Below are 24,453 nucleotides of genomic sequence, written 5' to 3' on the forward strand. Positions count from 1 at the left end.
TAAAATATTTTTATTTATAAGGGTATTAAAATAATATTATTTTATTTTAAAAATAAATGTATAAAAAAATGTTAAAATAAAATAAAAAAATTTAAAAGCAATTTTATTACCGCACAAACAAAGACACTGTTAATAAACGTGAGACACAGAGGGATCGGGAGAATATTTATCGGCCAAATAAAAAGATAGTGCTGGCCCACTTCAAAAGCAAGACAGTCCTATCATGTGGCCCACATAAAATCTTGGCTTTGCCTTCCAATATATCGCGAGTTGAGGGGAAGGAAGCAAAATAAAACAACATTAATAATAACAACAATAATAAGAAAAAACACCAATATTGCTACTGCCTTCTGCAGGGAAGACGTAAGAATGGCTACCCAGCACCAACTTTGATATTTGTGTTAAACCGAAAACGACCCGTCAACTAGCTGGGTTGGTTTCTGTTGTGATTTTGAAAGATAATGTACCTGCCCGATTGACCATCGAAGCAAATCAATACCAAGTTGTTATCATGGTTGAGCTGACAAATTCAGCAAATTATAACATACTTTGGATTCAATTTACTTGGAATTACCTGCCTCTTTGACGACTTTGTGTTAGCTTAATATCCAGTGCTAGTGCAACGTTATATCAAGCTAATCACGGTTGCTTTCTCTGCGTCAGCTCATGTGGAAAAGCTAACTTGATTACCTCTCTTCTCTATCCTCTTACCTCATCACACTAGTTCTTTCAACTGTTTCTGGGTATGATTCAACAATGTAATTGGAAGTTTCAAGACAAAGTTGCTCACACACTGAGGGGCACTAATTAAAACAACTTTCTCGAATATGGATTTTCTGTAAATGACTCGAAAAAACTTTCACAAGATTACTTCTTAAGATTCTTCATTTGATTCTTGGTCACTGCTGCTTTTAGGACAGAGGATCAGATTCGTCGTTGCTGTTGTTAAAAATTGTAACTAAAGGCTGAGCATCTGCAAGAGATCATGTGTTTCGTGGTCATGTATATGCTATATGCATTGGATTCTCCTTGAGAGCAGGGGAAGAGCGGCAGTATCTGTGTTCATAAGCAAATTGTGAGGAATCGACACTCAAATTCATGTTGTTACGATCTGTAAGAGGCAGAAAGAAAATATAAAAACAAGATAAGTTTGTCTGCTTAACGAGGAACCCCTGCACGTGTGGAGATAGCCACGTTCATCTCTTATCTAGGAGTTTGAATTACGCCTCCGATAACAATATATAATAAGGTACCATATATCAGTATTTGCAGTTGCAGTTGCAGTTGCATCATCAGCATTAGAGGACTCCACATGCCAAGCCCGCCTTTCTTGCTTCCTCTTAATAATTTGCCCTATCTCCTCACCGATCCCGAGAGAAAACAAGGTCTCGATGTTTATGCCTCTCGCACACAGCCATATCAACCTTAATTACCCCGGCAACTTTGCAATGCTGGAGAAATATTAACTTAAAAAAAATAATTTAAATTAAAAAAAAAATGGTATTTTGACTGCTGACAAACACCCTAAATAGAGTGTAAAACGTCAATATATAGATGGGAAGAAAGCTTGGATAAGATTAACATTTTTCTTGGAATTATTGGGAGTTACTTTTCGATAAAAAATGATTTCAACTGAACTCAGCTGTAATGATATTTTCTGCTTTGATCCTCATTATCATCTAAAAAACTAGAACGATAAAGTATCATGCTGTGCCCCACACATGAAAGAAAATAAATATGACAATATATGCCATGAAGTTGCGTTCCACCTACTCTTAACTTTATTCTTCCATGCCCCCACCCTTAATGTCAGCTTCCTCTACATTCATTCTTTCTTTCCTTTGCTATACTTTCTCCCTTGCTTCTTCCATCATTCCTTCTCACATGACTCCCCCTCTCTCTAGGACAGGAATGCCGATGTCCTGAAGAATTACCAGAGCTCAAGCTGATTCCAAAATTAAACAATGGCAACCAATAGAGGTTCAGTCTTCAACAAATTCCTCTCTTTCTTTATCCTTCTTCTCCATCTTGGTTGCTTTATTTTCAAAGCCAAATTAGATGATCGCCAACCAGCCAAGAAACGCAAGAAAGTCTCTCCTCTCGCTCCCATTTCTTCTTCTCATTCTCGCCTGAAACCCCACAAAGCTCTCTCTTCCTCTTGGTCCTACCTCAAAAGCATTTTCTCTGGTAAAACGTCCAAAACCCAAACTCAACCTGCAGCTCCGATTCTAACCTCAGCAAGATCATCACAACAATCCATTGTCTCCATGATCCTATCTGATCAAACTCACTTGCCCGAACTTCCACCAAGGAAAAAGTCAACTGGGTCCTGCGAAGAATCCGATATCTCTACAGATCACCAATTCTTTCCTTTGAGAAATGATATTTTTCCATGCACAGCTTGCGGTGAAGTTTTCCAGAAACCTCAGCTTCTTGAACAGCATCAAGCTATCAAACATGCTGTCACACAGCTTCTAGACGGTGATTCAGGCAAGAATATAGTCGATATCATATTTAAAACTGGATGGTCTTGCAAAGAGAAGAGCCCAGAAATCCGTAGGATTTTGAAGATCCATAATAGTCCAAAGATATTGTCAAGATTTGAGGAGTACAGAGAGTTTGTCAAAGCCAAAGCAGCGAGAAACAGTCCTATCAAGAGACGAGATGAGAGGTGCATTGCTGATGGTAATGAGCTCTTGAGGTTTTACTGCTCAACTTTTATGTGTGATTTAGGACTGAACAGGGATTCTAGTATTTGTAACCAGCAATATTGCAGTGTTTGTGGGATAATCAAGTCTGGTTTCTCACCGAAGATGGATGGAATTTCTACACTGTCTACTAGCTGGAGAGCACACATGGCGTTCCCTGAGGAGATCGAAGAGGAGTTCAAGTTCATGAACGTGAAACGGGCTATGCTAGTTTGCCGGGTCGTGGCGGGTCGGATCGGGTGTGATCTGGAGGAGGATATAGACAAGCAGGATAGTGGGTCTGATTCTGTCCTGGGAAGGGGTGGCAGTGGGATCCACACGAGGTTGGACGAGGAGGAGCTGTTGGTGTTTAATCCAAGGGCTGTGCTTCCCTGCTTTGTTATTGTATATACTGTGTGAGTGTGATCATGGTAATAGCGTATGATCCCTTCTGCTTGTGTTTTTAATTTTGATGGATTTGTCAAGTGTGATGTGTGGTGGTGATCATGGCTTTTGATTTTACATTTTTACTTGATCCGTGAATGTGACCAAAACATGGTCAGTTGGTCTCGACCCCATTAACCCAGAGAGTAGATGCTGTATAATGTTAGTTGCGGATTAATTTCTCCTGATTTGCTTCTGATTTATTATTATTATTATTATTATTATTATTATTATTATTATTATTATTATTATACTCATAATTATTATCAAGGGCTATAACCCCCATGGAAATAGCTACTGTCACGTAAGAGACAACTTAAATGTAATGTAAATAACCTTCCATTTGGACAACAAACAACTTGGTGTGTTAATTTGTGAGTTTTTAGCATTATTAATTTTGTACTTCATTAAGTCAATTATTGATATGATTTGGAATTGTCCTGACAAGAAAAAAGAAAAAGGTGTTCTTGTTCAATTTAACAATGCGGTGTCGGTGCTGCTTGATATGGTTTTCCCACCATGTTTCAGTAATAGAATTTATAAGGAAATTCAGATTTCGGTAAATGTTATGTTTTTATTTAAAAATATATTAAAATAATTATTTTAATAAAAATTATTTTTAATTTCATCATATCAAAACAATATATATATATATATATATAACACAGTTTCGATCCATTCTCGAATAATAAGTTAATATCTCCTATGCCATTTAGAACTTACGCGTTAATTCCTTATTTGTTTTACGATGAAAACGTATTTTTTTAAAAAATAAAATTTTTTATTTAAAATTAATATTTTTTTAGTATTTTTAAATCATTTTAATATGTTAATGTTAAAAATAAAATAAAATTTTTAAAAAATACATTTTAAAAATAATTTTGATAATGATATTAAATAAAGTCTAAATCTACTACCACAATTCCGAACGGGTTATAAATTATTCAACAGGCCATGTACTGGTTGCCTTCACAGCTTTTTTTTTTTTTTTTTAACATTTAACGGAAAAGGGATTGTTATACTTGATCATTTTTTATACCTAAAATGAAATCTCTCGGAAGTTCTAAGAATCTAAATACTTTAAGAAAAGACTGCTTTTTTTTTTTTTTTTATATAATATTTCATATAATCCGAGCCCTTCGGCTAGGCTTCTTGTCTATCAGTCGTGATTTATTTATTTATCCTGAGAATATATGGTGGTTCATCACTAACACATGCTCTTCCTATTCATCAGCTTTTCAAATGTTTTTAAAATTATTTTTTATCTAATAAAATATCAAATTAATATTTTTTTTAGTATTTTTTAATAATTTTAATATGTTAACATTAAAAAAAAATAAAAAAATATTTTAATATATTTCACAAACTACCTTATCAAATACACAGTTGAATGGGCTGTTTTATGGAGCTGGCCCACTCATGACTATGGTCTGGGTCCATAAGGAATTCCGCCTTATCCATCCCACCCCCTATCTGGGCTGAGCTTGGTGGAGAGTTGCTTGATGTGCCCTCAATCAAGTCATTAAGGCTACGTTGCTGTAAAATCATAGAAATCGAGCAAATTCAAAACCTCCATTTCCGTGCCAAGAAGCAAGCCAGATTTTCACCGCAAAAAGCTAAAGGAAATTCAAGAACAAGTCTGCAGAGGAGTCCCCAAACTTCCTGCTGCTGTTCATTCAAAGCCTCTTCTTTCTTAAATCTTCCACTCCCAAAAACACAGAGACACTAGAAAAAACCCTGTAAATGCTTGTATAATAGGTATGTTATCTACTTCATTTTTGTATATATGTGTTTTAGAGCTGCAGCAGAGAGGAGTGGACCCTAATTATGACTTGAGTATTGGAGAAAGCAATGAGTGGCTGTCTGTATTAGTTACATGGCATGTTTATTGCTGGACTGCCATTTTTTTTTTTCTTTTTTTTTCGTAATGTATTTGATCACTATATTGCAGTTGATTCTGGTTAATTTTTGTTTTCAGTGGCCGGTGGATTCCTACATCAAACTGGCCATCACTTGCAAATAATTACGTGCTCTGTTTGCTTTTTTTTCTTGCTGGAATGGGCGAGGATTAAGGTACAATGTCCCATTCCTCTACCAGAACAATAATAGTTGAGTTTGATTATAGGATGTTCGCATGTTATTTTTTAAAATGATTTTTATTTTAAAAATATTAAAATAATATTTTTTATATTAATGTATTAAAATAATTTAAAAACATTAAAACAATATTTAATTAAAATAAAATGATACCACAGTATTTTTTTTCTTCATAGCCTATACAACAATAATTTAGTTGCTGGACTATACAAATAATGAGTTGACGTCCTCAATTGCAGTATACATTATATATATATATACTAGCCTTGGCACCCGCGCGATGCCGCGGGTCATTTTTTTTGTATAAAAATATTAAAAAAAACAAAAATTTAAAAATCTTGGGTTTTTTTGCAAGGCCATACATAAAGAATTTTGAGTTTAGCTGCAACGTCTGACCTAGAAGTAATATTAATAATAAAATTAAACTTGCATGACCCAAGTTTAAATGAACTTGATTGCAACACTGGACTCAAGAATATCGGATGTGGGTCTGGCTATAAGTTCGTGTCATAAAAGTGTGATAATTAAATAAACTAATTAAAAAAAACAAAGAAAAAAAATTAACATGAAGGAAAAAACTAATGAAGAAAAAGAAAAAAAAAATGAATTAATTGGGTTAACACTTTAAACCAGGTTATGCCGTAAAACCTTGGATTCGCGTAATGAAAGTTTGACTGGGCTAACTCATCAAATCAAGTTAACATGTCAGGTCCAGGATATGTATCATGAAAGTATAAAAGTCTAATAATTAAATAGAAAGAAAATTAACTTTAACAAACTAAACTAAATGAAAAAAATAACTCGTCAAATTAAGTCAACCCATCAAACCCGAGATCTGTATCATGAAAATCTGATAACTAAATAAAAAAATTTTAACATTAACAAACCAAATCAAAAAAAAAAATCATAAAAAAAATTAAAAAGAAAAAAAACAAAGCTAATATTGTAGTAATCCATAGTGTTTTTTTTTTTTTTTTTTGAAAAAAGCTACAAAGCTAAGTTTTCAACCAGATCAATATAAAAAAAAAGACAAAGACTATTTTTTTTAAAATCAATTTTGGGTAAAATAAATGAAAAAAAAACATGTAAAAAAAAGAAAACAAAAGCAGAAAAAAAACATACAGTGTTTTAAAGAAATAAACAAAAAAACTACAATTTCAACCAGTTCAATAGTAAAAAAATAAAATAAAAAAAAATTCTGAAAAAAAATGCAAAAATTGACAATTTGAAAAAAAATAAAAAAAATAAAAAAAACATGTGGGGAAAGCTAAAGCTAGATTATCATTCAGCTCAATATTGAAAAAAATAAATTCAATAGATATAATTTTTTTAAAAAATATATAGAGAAACACTGCAGCAAAACAAAAACTATGTAGGGGAAACACTGTAGCAATCCATATTATTTAAAAAAAAAAACTACAAAGCTAAATTCTCAACCAACTTAATATAAAAAAAAAAATCTACAAAGATCATGTTGAAAAAAAAAATCATAAAAAGAAAAAAAAAACCAATGTATGAGAATATTATAGCAATCCACAATGTTTTTTTTTAAAAAAACTGTATAGTTAAATTTTTAACTAGCTTAATATTTAAAAAAATTAGTAAAGATATTTTTGAAAAAAAATTAAAAAAAAAGAAAAAAACAAAGACAAAAGAAGTAGAAAAAAAAAGAAAAAAAAACATGTAACAAAAAAAAGAAGAAACAAAAGCAAAAAAAAAAAAAAGAAGCTACAGTTAAAAAACTGCTACATGTAAAAAAAAAAAAAAAAAAACTACCTTCTGAAAAAAAAAAAGAAAAAAAAATCACAGCTGCTACAGTGATTTCCCCACGCGTTTTAGAGTTCTTTATATATATATATATATATATATATATATATATATATATATATATATATATATATATATATATATTTTGGATTCTGGGAAACCCCACCCCCGGAAAGCGTATTTTATGAGCCTAGATGAGTGAATAAAACCCCGACTATCCTAGGCTCTTACAAGAGATGCACGCCCTGACTCGAACTCGAGACTTATTATGCAGATCTCAAGCCTTTTGCTACTACGCTAAGCTCCTTGGAACCAATATACATTTTATATATGTGTATATACAGACACACACACATATACACACACACTTAGAATGGAGGTTGTTACATAACCAAAACTTTCTGGAAAAAATTTCCTTAAATTAAGACAATTGCTTTCTTTTCCTTTTCACAAGAATTTCTTTATTCAATTTAAGCCATATTTTAACTATTTTGACAAATGCTTACCTGTAAACTTCATTTCACATATGAAAAAACAAAACAAAAAACAATTTTTTTTTTAATCCTATCAGTGTTGTGTTAAAAAAAATCAGAAATATTGTACTTCTATTATATTTAAAAAAATATTGAAGTTAAACCTAAACAAATATAGATCTAGCAAGATATTAAATCCGATACCCGTATATTCAATTGTTAGTTGGTATTATAATTTAACGAGATACCAGGCTCAATATATTTGGGTTCAACTGATAATTGAACCCAAGGTAACATGAACAGGGCAGGATGCTTAACCTAATATATACAGGTTCAACAATCAGCCGAACCCAAGATAATATGCTAAGTCCTGGATAAACTTTTGAACTGAAAGTGTAACGGGTTTGATGAATTAGGGATCTAACATACTTCACATCTCATTAACATCTCATTAATAACATGGAAGGGTATTTGTCCCTTATTAATATCACCAAAAGTAATTGAGTTTTCAATTATTCTTTTTCTTGAAAATAACAAGGTTTAAGAGATATAAATACTTCATAAACCATTCAGATAAATATTCAAAAACTTTTTATTTCTTAACAGTTTACATATATTTTTGAGTATTAATCATTTTAAAATGCAAAAATAAACATCATTTGTTCTTAAAATTTCTTCTAATTAGAACTATTTTTGTAAGTATTTAAAACTTTAGCATTAATTTAATGTTTTTTAAGTTAAGAAAAAGAAAACTATTTACTCAAATATCTTCTTCATTAATCAATACCCACAAATTAAATAACCACCTGAGTATTTGGAACATCATCACACTCTGTCTCCGGTTCTACAATCTAGTGACTTACTTTAACAAGATCTCATACCTGTTGCTGGTCCTGTACTATTCCACACTCTATTATTTAAAGTGAATCTTAATCAAAATATATTAAAATAATATATATTTTTTAAATAATTATTATTTTTAACATCAACACATTAAAATAATTTAATTATATATATAAATAATTTAAAATATAAAAAATTATAAATTTTTTCAAAAAATTTTTCAAAATGCAATGCAAAACACACCCCAGTTTACCAAATTTTTTAAGTATACTGTTCGGTATAGTCAATTCTCTTCAGACAATATACATCTATTTTATGCGATTAATTCTATTCATTTAAATCCCATGGAAGTTTTATGCATGTTCCTCGCAGTTTTATTTGCTAGAATATTCTTTGCTAGGGCTAAAATGTCCTGATCCCAGAATTGAATCAGATTTTTGTTAATTTTGTTCAGTAATTTATTAATAGTAAGAAAGCTGCGGTATGATGATTCAGAAACAAAATCTGGTTTCATCTTCTGAGTGCTACCACTGGATTGGAAGAAGCAGAAGCTTTCTAATAAGTGGGGTATGTGCATGGTTTTCTAAAAGAACAGCTGATTTACTAATTTCTAGGGCAGCAAAGAATTAAGGGGTTTGGAAAGCAATTAGCTGCTTAATTTGAAAATCACAAGCCCGAATAACCCTAAATATTCTGGTTGCTCATTCATAAGGGAGGAGGTTAATTGTCGTAGGGAAGGTCCCTGCGTCCTTTTTTATTATCTCAAGAAACAAAAAATGCTGAATGTTTTCTTTAATCTCATTATTCAATAAACTTTTTCTGCCAAAAATCTGCAGGAACCTGGGAGAAATGTTTATTATGGATGCAGTTCATAAACCGTACTTCGTTTCTATCTTCTCTTGGTTTCTATATTAATCATATAGTTTATTTTATATTAACAATTATTTTTTAAATATTTTTATTTAAAAATATATTAAGATAATATATATTTTTTTATTTTTAAAAATATTTTTAACACCAGTATATCAAAATAATTTTATAAAAAATAAATAAAATCAAACTTCAATTAATATGGTTAACCTAGCATTGACAGCCTGATCGATTGCATTGACAGTCTGATACTTGATTTTTCAAAAAAACAAGGGAGAGGGCAAACACATCGACCGTCGTTGATCTGAGTAAAATTGATGGATTTTACCTGGATTGCATAAGCAGAGCAAAACCAATTCTTTGGGTTTTCTTACACCAACTTACCAGTAAATTTTTCATTAGCGTGGAAAATAGCGGTGGCCCTTGACATTGAAGATTCGATAAAACTATAGTTATAAAATCCAATTTGAGATTATCCTAAATTGTTTATAAGAATATCAAATTTCTAGCCGGACTAAAAAACTTTTGTTAATAAATTTTGATGTGTTTCAAAATTCAAAATATTTATGAACAAGGTTAAAATGTTGGATAATTGATTGATCCCCCTTTATTCAAGTAATCTGATTCATTTTTTATAGTTAAAGTATCTAATGACATGATATGGAGAGCATAAAAAGTTGGTAAGTGTTAGCAAGTGATGTCTGTTAAAAGCAAGTGACCGGTAACTGTAATAATAACATGTAGTGTTTGGTAAGGCAAGTGACTAGTAGCTGTAAAAAGTAAAGGTAATTATTTTCAGTTTAGCTCGAATTTTACCTAAAAATAACCACATCAAATTTTAAAAAAAATTCGAAACCAGCTTTCTTGGTCTAATCGGATTTTCGGTTTTTTTGCTCACCACTAGTAAAAGGTCTCATTTGATACATGTGAGGATTCTCCGACAGTAAAGTCAATAATTTTATAGAGAGAGAAAATAGAATAATATTTTAGAGGAATAAACGCTGAAAATATATGTGCTAAAAATATTGAGAATGAAGAGATTATTTACCTTTGATTTAAAGGATTTATGGCGTATTTATAACTCATATATCTTATTCTTTTATGGAGAGGAGAAGGGATTGAAGTGTATTTTACCTTTATGATATTTTAAGTTATATTCTACTCGAAATAATACATATTGAATCAGTATAAAATCTCGAGGAACAGTGTGGGATTCCGAAAAAATCTCTGATGAATATTGGATTTGGGCTTATTAGAGATAGGATGCCAAGCGCTATCTCAAGAGGTGTTTTTTTGAGCTTATTTTAAAGGAATTTTTTGGGTTTATTTTGACGGGTTTGTAGGTTCATTTTATTCGGATTTATAAGATTTTGATTAGATTTTATCATGAATTGATTGATTGAGTCAGTTGCTAAACCGATTTGAGTTTTATAACTAGGAGAAAAGTGTCCTCTTATGCCCTGAATCTAACTGAAAGAAACTTTCTTGCGCAAAAGGATATGGATACCTCGGTCCCTTTCTTCCTGATCTTTTATCTCTCCACTCGCTTTAATAATCTTCCCTCTTTTCCGCCAAAAGAAACGTAGTGGATCACATTCAACCTTGTTTGGATCTGTATATATTAATTTATACATGAAAAATCTTGTCCATTGACAACCAAACCTACCCTCAACAAACCTGTCAAAGACTCGGAAGTTGTTAAGCAAAAATGAAGGAAAACGACGAAACAGAAACAAAAGGAACAGTCATGAAAATGATTGCAGTCTTCTCCTATATATATATATATATATAAAGCAGAAAGGAGGCACCACCTGCCCGCAACACAAGCCATTACAAGACATCAAGAAACGCTCCCCGCCTGTCATTGATAGTTTCTTTTGTGTCTCACTTGCATGTAATGGACTAGGATATATAATTGTTTGTAAACACTTAAAAACAGTCGATCAAATTCATATCCTTAAAAAACTTAAAAGCAAGGAGAACTAGGATGATTATTTGAACCACAAAGCCGCATGTTAATTATACCTGCCATCGAAAGCTACATTTTGTTACTACCCTGAGAGAATTGAGAAGAAAAAAGCATCTCTATCAAATCCATCTCCTTCTTTCCATTGAGAGAATCAGTTTGATCCATCTCCAAGTCCAGGTCCATGATGTTGCATCCATATTCAGTAGAAGATGAACATGGGGCGCTGCTTGCTCCATTCAGTAGATACGAAAGATAGAGATCAGAATGGAGGTGGTTATAAGCAGGTGTATGGTCTTCCGCTGCTTGGAAATCATTAGTGCACAACTTCGGATTCAGACTAGAAGAAACAAAGCCATTTTCATTTCCATCATTGAGCTGCTGAGCTCCATTGTTTTGGTATGAACCCCAAGAATCCAAGGACAAGGAATCATTGAAAGGATCCGCATTGAAGCTGTTGACTTCCATTATTGGATTCTCCATATCAGCTCTATCTGTTGATGGGTCTTTGGATTTGTTGGCAAAGAAATTTTGGATGAACAAAAGTTCGTCGACATCATTACATGCTTGTGCAAGTAATGATGGAGAGTCATCAGTGTTTGATTCTGATAATTCAGGGAGAAAATAGTTGTTTTGGCTCGATGGCTCTTCAGATATGGAGCTTGATGGGGTGTTGGTGGTAGTGGTTGTGCTTTGGGTGGAAGTTGAAGCATTTTTAAGGTTCTTGCTTCGAATGTAGTCTTGAAGTATCGAGGATTGAGTTTTCCCACTCTGGCTTTCTTTTTGCTTGTGCTTTCTCCTTGAATTCTGCCTTCTTTTTGTAGCATTCCAATGATTTTTTATAGCATTTTCTGTTCTTCCTGGAATAAGCTTTGCAATCTCCGCCCATCGGTTTCCAACTTTAACATGAGCTCCCACCAATATCCTCTCCTCTTCTTCACTCCAGCTATCCTTCTGCAGCAAACCGTCGACGAAAACACAACAAAATAGTAATTAAATACTAAAAGACAATACAAGATAACATTAGAGGAGAAAAAAAAAATTGTTACAAGAAAGGCAATAAAAAGTTTTCAATGGAATGATTAAAGTTAATGCCTTTTATGTCAATGACAATGCTTTTTGGAGAGAAAAAGAAAGGTTACCTCATCACATGCTACTGGACACTCAAAAAAAAAAATAAGTGTGAAGAAGATGCAAAACAATATCTTACAATATGAACTGAACCGAGAAATAGCCTTGAAATATAAATTAACAAACACATTTCACATCAGATTGAAGGAATGTTAAAGTTGTTCGCATGTAAAATTTATATATATGTGATGTTGTCGTATATGTACGTGTGGTAAAACTGAAAATCATCGGTTTCTTTTGGGTAGACAACTGGAAAATCGCTTCCGCTTAGCAGATAAGGGACATACATATTTTCTTGTAGATTCTCAAGAAAAATAAGAAATAAGTTTTTTTCTGATAGATCCTTGAAAGTCTTCAACTCATATCATCTGTACCATTGATAAATTAAGATATGCACGAGTCTAAAGGTTTTATTTGCCATTAGGTGCCAGTACATGTTCAATAGAAACGCGAGTGTTTTGGTATTGAAAAGCTGACCTGATGAGTTGCAGCTGAAAAAATAGAAATGTTGAAAATCATTTCTAATTATTATACATTTTAAGAGAATCGCCATGGTAAGAGCTGAATGAATCTGTTGTCTTATCATCAATAACTGTGTTACAGTGTTACTTTTTGATGCCCCCGCCACCCAAAAAAGAAAAGGATACAGGTCCGGTCTCGCTTTGTTTCTTCACTGCAATAAATTAACTTGGCGCGCGCGTACTCGCATGTATATTTTCTAATAAAATTATAAGCTTGCAATTATTAATTTACAGGTAACCAAACAACATTTATGCTTTCTATATATATGTTAGCCACGGCAATAATTTCGAAGGAAAATAGGAATATATCGCAAGGCAAATCGGATAAGGCTGTGATCTGGGTTGTCTTGTCAACACTATTATCAAGCTTTGATGAGAATCTAGCCAATATTTAGTTCTAGGGGAACTTCCGAAAATTGAGAAGGAAGAATCTGAGAATCTAAGTCGAAGATTGTTATTAGATACCCCCATCACAGCTTCTCATAAAAATAAATCCTTATAAAAGTTGAGAAGATCTAATTAAATTAATGTTTTACCTGTTATTTTAGAGATCATCACAACATGAACAGAAGATAAAACTAATTAAATTGACGAACCCTAGAGGAAGTGAAAGGAGAAGAAACCTTGATATCAGGCCTTAAATGGTTGTGCCATCTCTCACGACACTGCTTTCCAGCTCTACCATCAAGCTTTTCCGCGATTTGAGCCCACTTTCTCACTCCGAATTGCTTCACCAACCTAATTAGCTTCCTTCATTTCAAAACAAAACATAATGTTTCACTAAAACCATATTTAAAAATTTAACATAAGAGGGAAAAAAAAAAAGGAGAAGAAACATTCAAAAACATGTTGAACAAAGTCTCTTTGATCACCTATCTTCTTCTTCTGTCCATTGCCCCTTGATCAAAGTTGCACAGGATCCTTTCTTGGTTTTCTTTCCTATCCCTTTAGAACTTTTCCCTGAAACACCCACTTTTCCATTCAAACCCCCATTAGGGTTTCCCTCGTATGTCCAGTTAAGGTCATCTCCACCAACACCAATTGCACCATCAACAAAGCTTGTCTCTTGAATGCTCTGCCATGGAACAGCAGCAATTGCACCACTAGGCGGATAAAAACCACACGACCCATTGTTTGAAACAGTGGTTTCTTTGTTTTTATCATTGTTTTGAATATTTTGGTGGGTTGTGAAATGGCTCTGACCAAATAAAAATCTATCTATGGCTGTTAATGGTGGATAGATGTTGGGACGGTTGTTTTGCAAATTTCGATTGCCAAGACGGCCACCAACGCCTCCTCCTCCTTCCATCAAAGGAGCTTGATCAGTCGAGAAGAAGAGGAGAGAAGATTTTAGGCGTAGAAATGAGAGCTTGACTTATGGAGTGGTGGTTTTGTAGGTCTTTACTTGTCTACTTGTAAGAAAACCACATAACAAAAGCTGGTCATCTTGCTTATACTAAGCCCTGCGACATGCCATGTGGCCTAAGAACCGTTGATCACCTAGTGATCTAATGGCTGAGAATTAGAGCTGAATGTAACTCCCGAGCTTCCTCACCTGGACAAAAGCAGGGAGAGGGATTAGAGGGTTCGTTATTAAACTTACAATTAACTAATCATTTTCTAATAAATCCCAAATAATGGAAAGTTATCTATGAGGGGAGGGGAAGGTCAATTACGTAGGCATCTTGGCACCAGTCTTGAAAAGACAATCTTGCTGTGTGGTGCATGATAGCAGTTTTATGCAAGCCCCACTGCCATATATAACCGCCAATATCTTAATTTGGGGATTCAAATGTGGTAATAACATGGGGATTCGGACATGGTAATAACAGGGTGTCCATGTAAATCTTTTCGGAGAGTTAATACTAGTTATTACGGGTGACGGGGTTCTGCAGAATTCCAAGCCTTGGAATTCAATTGCCTGGTTGGCTAATGGCTCCCGCTTGATTAGTTATTAATTCTCAATTAAGTCATTGAATTCCAAGTAATGACGAGGATTAATACTGCTGATTAGGTCTATTGTCTGTGTAACTACTTAAACACTGAGGCTGTTTGCTATTGTCGTCTTAACGAGTCTATTACAACAGTTTTAAAATATAATTACTGTTCTTTTCAACAGTTTTAAATTTAATTTCTTATTTGTTTAAAATTATTTTTTTATATTTTAAATAATTATTACCATATTTTCATAGATATTATTATCTACTGGCTGGCCTCTTAAGACGCCCAGGTGAAGGATAATCCCATTTCGCAAAGCTTTCGTTTTAGCCCATGGGCTGTGACTACAATATACTCAGCCTCCAGCGCCTTCTGCGCCCCATGAAAAGAAAAGCAACAGTTACGTTTTACTCTTTAACTCTTGTTTTTTTAAATAAAGAATAATAATAATAATAATAAAAAACCTTATTTCTTCGTCAATGATTTCAATTTTAAATTTCTATATCTTCTTCTAATTAAGTTCAAATTTTTTTATATATCTACAATAGATTAACAATACATTAAAAAACCTGTTATTTATTTTCTTTTTTTTTGGTAGAAGAACTTAATGAAAAGCATACGATTATACGGTTTTGTTTTTGCTATGATTTTTTCTAAGAAAAAAAACCGGGGGGGGGGGGGTTCATAATATACTTGTATAATCATTACACCTTCTATTTGCAAATTAAGTATCATATATATATATATATATATATATATATATATATATATATATATATATATATATATATTCAAAGTTTATAATCATAATTTAATACAAGTTTTTTATAAAGATAGAATATAAGAAAAAACATGTTTCAAAAGTTACAAATAACTTTTAAAATGTACTACATTAAATATGTTTAAGGTTGTTGAAAGGTTGAATGAATTAATTTGGATTTTTATATTATTTTAAATAGTGTAAAGAGTTTCATATCCTTGAAAACGAAACTAACAAGCAAGGGTATTTGCATTTTTTTTTTTTTTTGTAATTTATAGGTTTTCAGGCCTTTTAACATATTTATAAATAGTATAAATACTTCCAAACACTTTTGAGGCAAAAAACCTAAACATTGCAACCAAAGGGTATTTTTGTATTTTCAAGTTGGCTTTTTTGTAATTAATATATTGGGTTAGGGTGGTTTGGTCTTTTAATAATTTAAATATTAATTTTAAGAACATTGGTAAGCACATGGACGATTCTTGCACCTTTCAAACAGGACGTGCTGTGTCGTACATTCAAGGTTGTTAAAAATATTTTTTTAACATGAAATGAAATATACAATATAAACTAAGATCGTAAAATCATAAAATCGCAAGAAAAATATTTTAACTAATTATATATTGACAATTTCAGTCAAGTAATAAGTAATATTATAGCTCAATTAAAATAAAAGCGAAATAAACAATACAAGTGTCCAAACACCTTAAAATATATAATTCAAATAAAAATTCATACATGGTTTAAATAACTTAAAAATACAAAAAGAAAAAAAAAAAGATTGAACAACTATGTTTTATTGATAGAGTTTTAGAACATTTCTAGACGACATGTCTTGAAACACATTGCAGGTAACTAGTGAAATGATACAACATTCTAAGGTATATCACCAATTTCAAAAAAAAAATTAACAGAGACCAATACAGTGAATCCATAACAACGAGAACAAAAACATACAAAATGACATCAATTTTATCTCATGCCACCTCACCTTCCACCTTTATGTTAGTAACAAGTTCTAGAAATAATATCCAAACTTCCCAACAAGCAAGACATGTATTTCAAGTTCTCTCCGAGTCTTTGTCCTCTCTCTTTGTAATTAACAATGGTTAGTCTAAAACACAGTATTTCTCTCTATATAAGTATTTCTATCTCTTATTTTACTCATTTGATTCCTCACCATCTACCTTTGTCTTCCCATGGTTTCAATCCTCCGATCATGCCTTCCTGACCTAAAATACAGTATAAAGCTTCCCCATACCCAAGATCCTCTAATGTTGATGTTAGTCTGCTAAGGTTGAAAATTTGAGATTTGGGCAACGGGGAAAGGGAGATTGGGGAGTGGGGATTATGTAGTGGAGTGTAAGGGGACTCGGACAGGGAGACAGTAAAATTTTGAAATTTTGTGGGTTAAAACTCGAAATCAGTCAAACTCGGTCAAAATCGATCAAACTCGTAAAATCGATTTGATTTTACCGAATTTAACCGAGTTTGACCGATTTCATCCTTGAACATTTGATGTATTGAGAATTGATTTTCATGTTTTTTTTTCGCTTTCCTTTCTACGTGTTTGATGAGTTAACCCATGTCGACACAAGTTAATCTTCTCATTGCTTTATTTTATTTTTTTGATTTTGACCTTGAATATTATATTGTTTTATAATTAAGTTCATGATTTTACTCGGTTAGCTTTCAATGAGGTTATCCAAAAATCATGATCAGGCCATGAATTAGACATGTTAATTCAAGTAGACTTGATTTTGTTTTCTTTTTTCTTTTTTCATTGCCAATTTTCTTATCAATTCATTTATTGTTGTTGTATTATTTTTTTTTATATTATTTAAATTAGCTAAGTTTATTAAATTTAGTCAAGTTAATGATATAAATCTCAAATTTTTTTAATGGTTGCATTGGCTTGGGTTTTTTATATTGTAAACAATTTGAGTCAGTACGCAGATTGCGGGGGTCCTATCTAGTTGAGATCTAAAATGAAAAAAAAAAAAAAAAATGTCTTCGAATTCAATATTTGAGATTTGAAACGTTGATCCGTTCTCGGGCGGAAATGGTAGATGAGAAGAGATAAGAGTAGCTCATCACTTCACGTGAAAAGCTGACACTTTGTGTTTGGACTATTTCAATCCCAAGGACCCATCATATACATTGCATTCGGCATGTTTGATTTTGAAGTTTGACTATTGCTCTTGTTCACTCAAATTTCCCATTTGATGTGGGCATCGAAGCCTCATTTGTTGAGTCCAAAAGAGCTGTAAATTGCAGAGGTATAGCTTCTGCTAGGGATAACAAATTAAAATACAATATTAACAAATAAGCTACGACAAGAACAACATTACAAATTGCCAACAATAATTTAAACAACATTATTTCAACATTTGCATGTGCTTTCATGGACGATTCCTGCTGCACTTACTCAGTTGGGTTGGTGTGCTTGACGGGATCGATCAACTGAAAGCTTTCGTACAGAATAAATATACCGTCATCACCGATGCATAAAAGCCATCTGCAGTCACCTTTCTCCTGTTACTGCACATTCCTGCACGAAACAGAAGTCACCTTTCTCCTGTTACTGCACATTCTTGTACGAAACAGAAGTCAGTTAAATTATAATAAGCTGCCTGAGCTAGAAGTTCATACTTCATACAGCCCTTGATCATCATGCAGATTAATTTTACGGCGATTTTGGATGAGAAACTAGACGGCGAGAAGAAATTTCTAGACGGCATCTCATGGCACTGCAGATGAAGAAAAACTGTGGCGTCAACATGGTACGAGGGGAATTGAGAAACTTCTTTATATTGACGATCATCACCTTTATTACAGTATCGAAATTAAAAATGGCATACACTGATTATTGACGATGGAATAATTACACTTTCTTCTACTGTGCAAAACTAAATGCCGGAACTACCCCCTCCTTCAATTGCCCTCGGCTGCTGTTGCCATGTACGAGTGCAAATTGCCGATTAATCCTCCCAAAGGTCACGTGAATCCCATCTTCGGAGCACCGCCGGCCCACCACCCACACGCACCACCGTTCACTTTTTCAGAGATTTCAAAACACGTGTCCTCCCAAAGATTCCATAAAGAAAAAATCTCATTTTCTTTTCTTTCTATTTCTGGCAGATACTGCTGTCAACATTATCACTATGCAACTTTTTTTTTTTAAGGTCAAGAAGTGGAAACGAAGGGGATATTTATCCCTTCGATTGATTTTTTCCCCTTCTTTAGCCTATTAGACCTCTTGGGCGTTATCTGGGGAGCCAAGAGGGAAACACGTGTCCTCCCCACCAGTATTCCAGAGAAAATGAGCATAATTAGCAGCATAATAAGAGTTCGTAGGGTCAGCAGAAATGGCTTCCAAGAAAGTCTCTTCGGCTGCCCACAAGTCCCTTTTCACATGCCATAGAAAGCTTGCATACTTGCTATATGCCTCTGCATCTGGTGGCTCCACCCCTATTGCTCTCTTGAAGTAATCCTCTGCTCTGTTAATTCACACATAAAGAAAAGGGTTAGTTATTAGTCAATCAATTTCTTAACTTGATAGTGTAAAAGTCTAAAGATCAAGCTCATAAATATTTATATAAACAGTAAAAATGGCAGTCAACAGACGAAGCTCTACGCAAGTTGAAGATGATGTTTGGCATGGAAGGAAACCACACCACACATTACCCTATCAGGATTCAGAAACAAAACCGAACAGGAAAGGTTACAAAACGACTAGTCAAAATCTAAAGCAGCCATACATGGTTATGAAAAACGTTGGCGAATAAACCTAGGCGATATTCTAACTCGGTGCTTGACATGATTGTCTCTCACGACAAACCGAGTGCCCAACTTGTTGAAATCTCATCTAACTTGACAGATTTTTGCTTAATACCTGAACATGGCACCTAGAATCTTGGAAGTAGTTATTATTAACAATAATTAAGAAATAATAGTGTAGATTTTTACCTGTCGTAATCGTGGGCAACCATGTAGAGGAATTGAGCATAATTGGCAAGGAGAAGAGGATTGTTAGGGTCTTGAGACAATCCAGTTTGATATAGTAAATCTGTTCTAAAATAATCTTCATAATCATCTGCCTCAATCTTCGCGCTAATAGGAGAAACAAATCCATGTGTAGTCTCATGATCAAGAGATACATCTCTCAATGAAGACTGCATTTTTGAAGCTTCATCTACAATTGAATTCCATAGACTCAACTCCTCTGCTCCACTCACTTGCTCTGATACTGACTTTGCCTCCCTTGATGTCCCTAAAGATGACAGCTGAGAAGCCCCATCAGGGACTATTGTTCTAAATTGGCTCGACTGGTCGAACCATCCATCGCCTTCAGTGCCACTGGCGACTGGCCTGACCTTTCCACCACCGCCGTTATTGCCCCCAATTGAAGTTGCTTTACCACTTGAAGATGGTACCGAAAACGTCTTTACTGATGAAGAATAAAACTTCTGATTCTTCTGGTCTAGATTTTCAACAACAGATACACTTTCTGTTGTGGCTGCGTAAGACCCTGTATTCGGTGGAGCTGCAATTGCAGTGTTATTGGCCATGGAATGTACAGTAAAGTTTGCGAGGAGAATCATCACATACACCATAAGAGTAGGTGTATGCGAAAACACTTGCTGAAACAACCAAACGAAAGAAGCATGCATTTCTTGCTGTACACGAGCAAGAATCCCTTGTAAATCTTCAGTGAATAGAAACTCTCTCATTTGCAAACTATGACTATGAAGTTCTCGAATTATGAACACCATAGAAGAAAACGCCGCCTTCACTGAACAATAAGCAGATTCCCCTGCTTCTCTAAACCCTTCTTGCCATTGCATCTTTCTCTTTATCATTCGAAGCGAAAGCGGAATATCAACACTATTCGCCTTCCGTTCGATACTTGCTGGAATTATATCATCCCTCCCTGACCAATCCGGTGGCTCTTGCCGGATTTCTGGCCATTGAGGCTTCACTGACGAATCCAAAGGAAACTGCCTTTTATCCTGCACTAAATTTGAAGAATCATCACTGCTACAGTTATTATAAATGCCCCCGCCATTAATACCGCCAAGGTTGTCTCCAGAATCAGAAAGAATCTCTGATTCCGAATCTACTGCGTCACCGCTATCGTCATCATCGTCAGAAAGCCGGAATCTGCGGGCCAATTCTTGTATTTTCTTGGAAAATTCTTCGTCAGAAAAGGCATCCAAGCTAGCACTGCTAGCTCTTATTGTAGTCTGACCTCTTGGTTTCTGAGACTCGCAAGAACGAGCCCTCTGTAACTTAGTTGTGAATGGACTTCCAAAGAGAGCCCGTCGGCTTAGTCTCTGTACGTATCTACATACGAGCATTCCACCTCCAGCTCCATCGAAACCACGCTGTCGTTTTGAAGATGGAGATGCAATTGCGGAGGCTAGTGCTTGAGAGGAAGATGGTGAATGATGAATAATTGGCTGCGACCAATGAGAAAAGGTCGTCGTAGCAACTTTCACTCCCATTTTATTTTTCTTTTCTTTGTCAGAGAAAGGCTAAAAAGAAGCTTAGAAAAATAGAAGAAAACCAATCCCCGTGGATCTTCTGCTACAGCAGCTGGTTAAAGTCTGTTTTCCTTCTCCCTCTTTTTAATTCACTCGAACCTGGAAATAAACAAGGAGGACAAAATAAATCAGTCAAAATGGAAAAAAAAAAAAATACATATAAAAGTGTGAATCCCGGCAACCAATCATTACTTTCCATGTAAACCGGATCGGAAAACGGAATTCAAAAAAGCTGCCAAACGGCACGAAAAGCAACGACAAAATGGAAGTGAGATCCAAGAAACGATGGCAAGATTCAAGAGAGATATTTTGCAAGAACTTACGGTGGATTTGATGAACAGAATCTCTATTGGAAACCCGGAGATGAAACCCGGGGAGAAGCTGAAACGGGAAGTACGAACCGTAACATCACTTGTCAGGAAGAAGGAAAGGAGAGGCCTTCCTTTTTCTTATATATAACTGACGCCCACACTTCGCTCTCTCTCTTTTTATTAAAAAAATCTCCGAGACTGTAGCCGGTTCTGTTTGAGCCGGTTATAAGAGTAAAAACCGAATCACAACTCCGCGTAAATAACAGGGAATGTGGGTAGCCAGTCGGATTATTAATCAAGTGGGTCCGGTTTCAGGTATGGTTTGTGACTTTTAACTGGATCCGGGTCAGCTGCCACCATGCAAGGTAAGAACCAGGACGAGGATCCTGATTTTCGAGTCCTAAACGGCTCGTTTCACGGACGATTTGGATCTCATCTTCGCCGTTCTTGAATGGCGCCGCGTGTTCACACCGACTTTTCATGGTTTTAAAATCGTGGGTTCATCGACTACAAGATAATATTTAATATTATAGTAATAATTATTTTTATAAATATTTTTTATTTAAAAATATATAAAAAATAAATTTTAATCTTTTAATATCATTAGAGCATCTTCAGTAAAGTTGTTAAATGAATAACCAAAAATAAAAAAATAATATTTTAACTTTTTATTTACTTGTTTTTTATACTCCAAAGAAAAAGCTAAATAAAATATTAAAATATTTTTTTTTCCACAAATATTGTTTTTATATATATCTCAAAAGAGTTAAAATAACAAAGTGGACCAACAAAAAAATAAATCAATTAAATCTAGTCATGTGAAAAAAAAAAAAAACACTACAATCATTAAAAAAAATAAAACACTTATTTATTTCACTCTAATAAAATTGATTTTTTAAATAGTTTTTTTCATTAAAATATATATAATTAAAAAAACTATATTTATACTACTCAAATTATTTTAATAATTTAATCTTTAAAATAGCATCTCCCATGCTATTACATCAAACAAACAATTTAAAAACACTGTACAATTTAAAGTTTTTAAAAACACAGCCGGTAAGTAGTAACAAACAGCCTCTTTGACTTGCTTTATTGACACGTGTCAGTGTTGCTATTTTTTCCCCCTTAAACCGTGAGCAAGATTAAATGTAGTGGTCACCTAAAAAGTTAATAAAGCGAAATTAACCTGTCTGGAAAATCAATGGTGATGTAGACTAAAGAGAGCCTGACAGGAATCTGTACAGACGAGGGGTACCGAGTGATGTAATTTTCCACAGTAGTCTTACGCGAAGGGACGGAACTGTCATTGAAAAGGAAAACTCACCTATTTAATGTTTTCCAAATATTTTTAAAAAAATTAATTTTTTTTATTTTAAATTAATATTATTTTGATAATTTTAGATTATTTTGAAGAATTTATTTTAAAAATAATTTTTAAATAATAAAAATATATTATTTTAATATATTTCTAAATAAAAAATACTTTAAAAAACAATCAAAACAACACTACTAAACAAACTTTCATTTATTTAAGAATAGTAAAAAACAACTCTATGTTCTCTTTTTAAGATCTTCATATTAATTTTTGTTTTTTTTTCCCGTTCTAAAAAATAATTTGAGATTCTTCTTATCAGTTTTATTTCAATTTTATTTAAAAATTTTAAATTTTTCAATCAACAATTTTCATGCATTTTTAAGATATTTCATTTATATTTTCATTTAAATTATTAATTTTATATAAAAATAGTGTTACTTTATATATAAAAAAGGTCATGGTTTTCATTAGATGATTTTCAAATAAATTTTAATTGAAAAATCAAAATAATTTAGATGTCAAAATAATGTTATCTTAATAATTATATTTGATATTTGCCCTCATTTTTTTGTTTTTGAAAAAATTACCTTTCTCATTCTATAATTTTGTAGAAATTTTGTTTGTTTACCTACTTCAAAACAGTTATATCGTACCATCCGAATTTTTATTCACATGTATCAATTTACATCATAAATTATCTTATAATTTTGTCTATTTCATTCTCATCAATAATATAAATTGAGTTTTTAAAAAATTATGCAAGCAAGTATGATTTTGACTAAACTATAAAAAGATAAATATAATTTTACCTGTTGTTTTTCAACTTTACGCATTTTGAGTTGCCTTTTCATACAATTGTCTGTAAAACATAACTTGAATATTCTTTTTTAAAAAAAAAAAAAACAGACAGACAGGGTAAAAGAAAAAAAACTTGAATTTAAGTGGTACTTCCAAGCACCGTACAAGTAATTTATTGTGTTAAAATATATTAAAATAATATTTTAAAAAAAATTATTTTTAAAATAATATATCAAAAACAATTTAAAACATATAAAAAAATTAATTTTTTATAAAACGTGATTTGTACTACATTCTCAAATGGTGCTACTAAAAAATAACAATAATAATTGTAATAAGATATGTTAAAAGGAAAAAAAATGAAACAATGTGCTACTAAAAATTTAAATAGATATGATTAGTTTCAACAAAACAAATTTAGTATTCAACAAAACCTCAACCCTTCAAAAAAAAAAAAAAAAAAGGCTATGAAAGTAGGGGAAAGCATTCTCACTCAAGCCCTAATATTGTGTTTTGTGAAACTAGAGTTTATATATATATATATATATATATATATATATTAGAATAAATAAACAATGATATTTAGTTTATTATAATAAAACATGCTAAATATATATATAAAAAAATCAATGAAAACATAGAGTTTTTACAAATTTAAATCTATAAACATGCAAAAACATAATTAATAGCAAACATGCTTTCAACACGAAAAAAAACAATAGAGTATTAGCATGCTTTTAAATTTGCATACTAGTAACTAGGATATATTCAAATTTACAATTGATATAAAATCAAAAAACCTGACATGCATACTAATATTAAAATTAATCATGCTTAAATTAGATAAAGAAAAATACATACTTGTTGAATCACTTTAAAGTGATAAATATTTTGTTATTATTAAGAATGAGTCATTCGCCCTTAGAGTTTTTTTACTCCTTGCTCGTATAACAAGGATGTTTACAGTATTTTTTTAATAGTTT

At 32.7% G+C, this 24,453-nt stretch overlaps 3 protein-coding genes and 1 long non-coding RNA gene across 6 annotated transcripts; 1 reads left to right on the forward strand and 3 right to left on the reverse strand.

Moving 5' to 3' along the window:
• Window positions 1-117: 117 nt before the first annotated feature.
• Window positions 118-1,441, reverse strand: LOC118032898 (uncharacterized). 2 transcript variants are annotated; one of them, XR_004684735.2, is made up of 3 exons: window positions 1,254-1,441; window positions 575-1,056; window positions 118-467 (listed from the first exon to the last, which is right to left on the reverse strand). It is a non-coding gene; the product is annotated as an uncharacterized lncRNA (long non-coding RNA). The 2 variants fall into 2 exon arrangements; XR_004684734.2 differs by having other exon boundaries at window positions 575-1,111.
• A 339-nt stretch (window positions 1,442-1,780) lies between these two features.
• LOC118032897 (uncharacterized) lies at window positions 1,781-3,209 on the forward strand. The gene has a single exon (XM_035037690.2). The coding sequence runs from the start codon at window positions 1,965-1,967 to the stop codon at window positions 3,105-3,107; it is 1,143 nt and encodes a 380-aa protein (XP_034893581.1). The 5' UTR covers window positions 1,781-1,964; the 3' UTR covers window positions 3,108-3,209.
• Window positions 3,210-11,219: 8,010 nt separating this feature from the next.
• Window positions 11,220-14,108, reverse strand: LOC118032940 (transcription factor MYB119). The gene is made up of 3 exons (XM_073407102.1): window positions 13,672-14,108; window positions 13,396-13,549; window positions 11,220-12,101 (listed from the first exon to the last, which is right to left on the reverse strand). Exons 1-3 carry the CDS (start codon window positions 14,106-14,108, stop codon window positions 11,220-11,222), a joined length of 1,473 nt encoding a protein of 490 aa, XP_073263203.1.
• Window positions 14,109-18,292: 4,184 nt separating this feature from the next.
• Window positions 18,293-21,524, reverse strand: LOC118032894 (uncharacterized). 2 transcript variants are annotated; one of them, XM_035037686.2, is made up of 3 exons: window positions 21,367-21,524; window positions 19,467-21,142; window positions 18,293-18,997 (listed from the first exon to the last, which is right to left on the reverse strand). In XM_035037686.2, exons 2-3 carry the CDS (start codon window positions 21,002-21,004, stop codon window positions 18,748-18,750), a joined length of 1,788 nt encoding a protein of 595 aa, XP_034893577.1. In that variant the 5' UTR covers window positions 21,005-21,142; window positions 21,367-21,524; the 3' UTR covers window positions 18,293-18,747. The 2 variants fall into 2 exon arrangements, with proteins under 2 accessions (XP_034893577.1, XP_073263265.1); XM_073407164.1 differs by having other exon boundaries at window positions 19,467-21,095; window positions 21,367-21,506.
• Window positions 21,525-24,453: the final 2,929 nt, after the last annotated feature.

The sequence above is a fragment of the Populus alba genome, chromosome 1 (genome assembly GCF_005239225.2).
Source record: "Populus alba chromosome 1, ASM523922v2, whole genome shotgun sequence".
Taxonomy (NCBI): Eukaryota; Viridiplantae; Streptophyta; class Magnoliopsida; order Malpighiales; family Salicaceae; genus Populus; species Populus alba.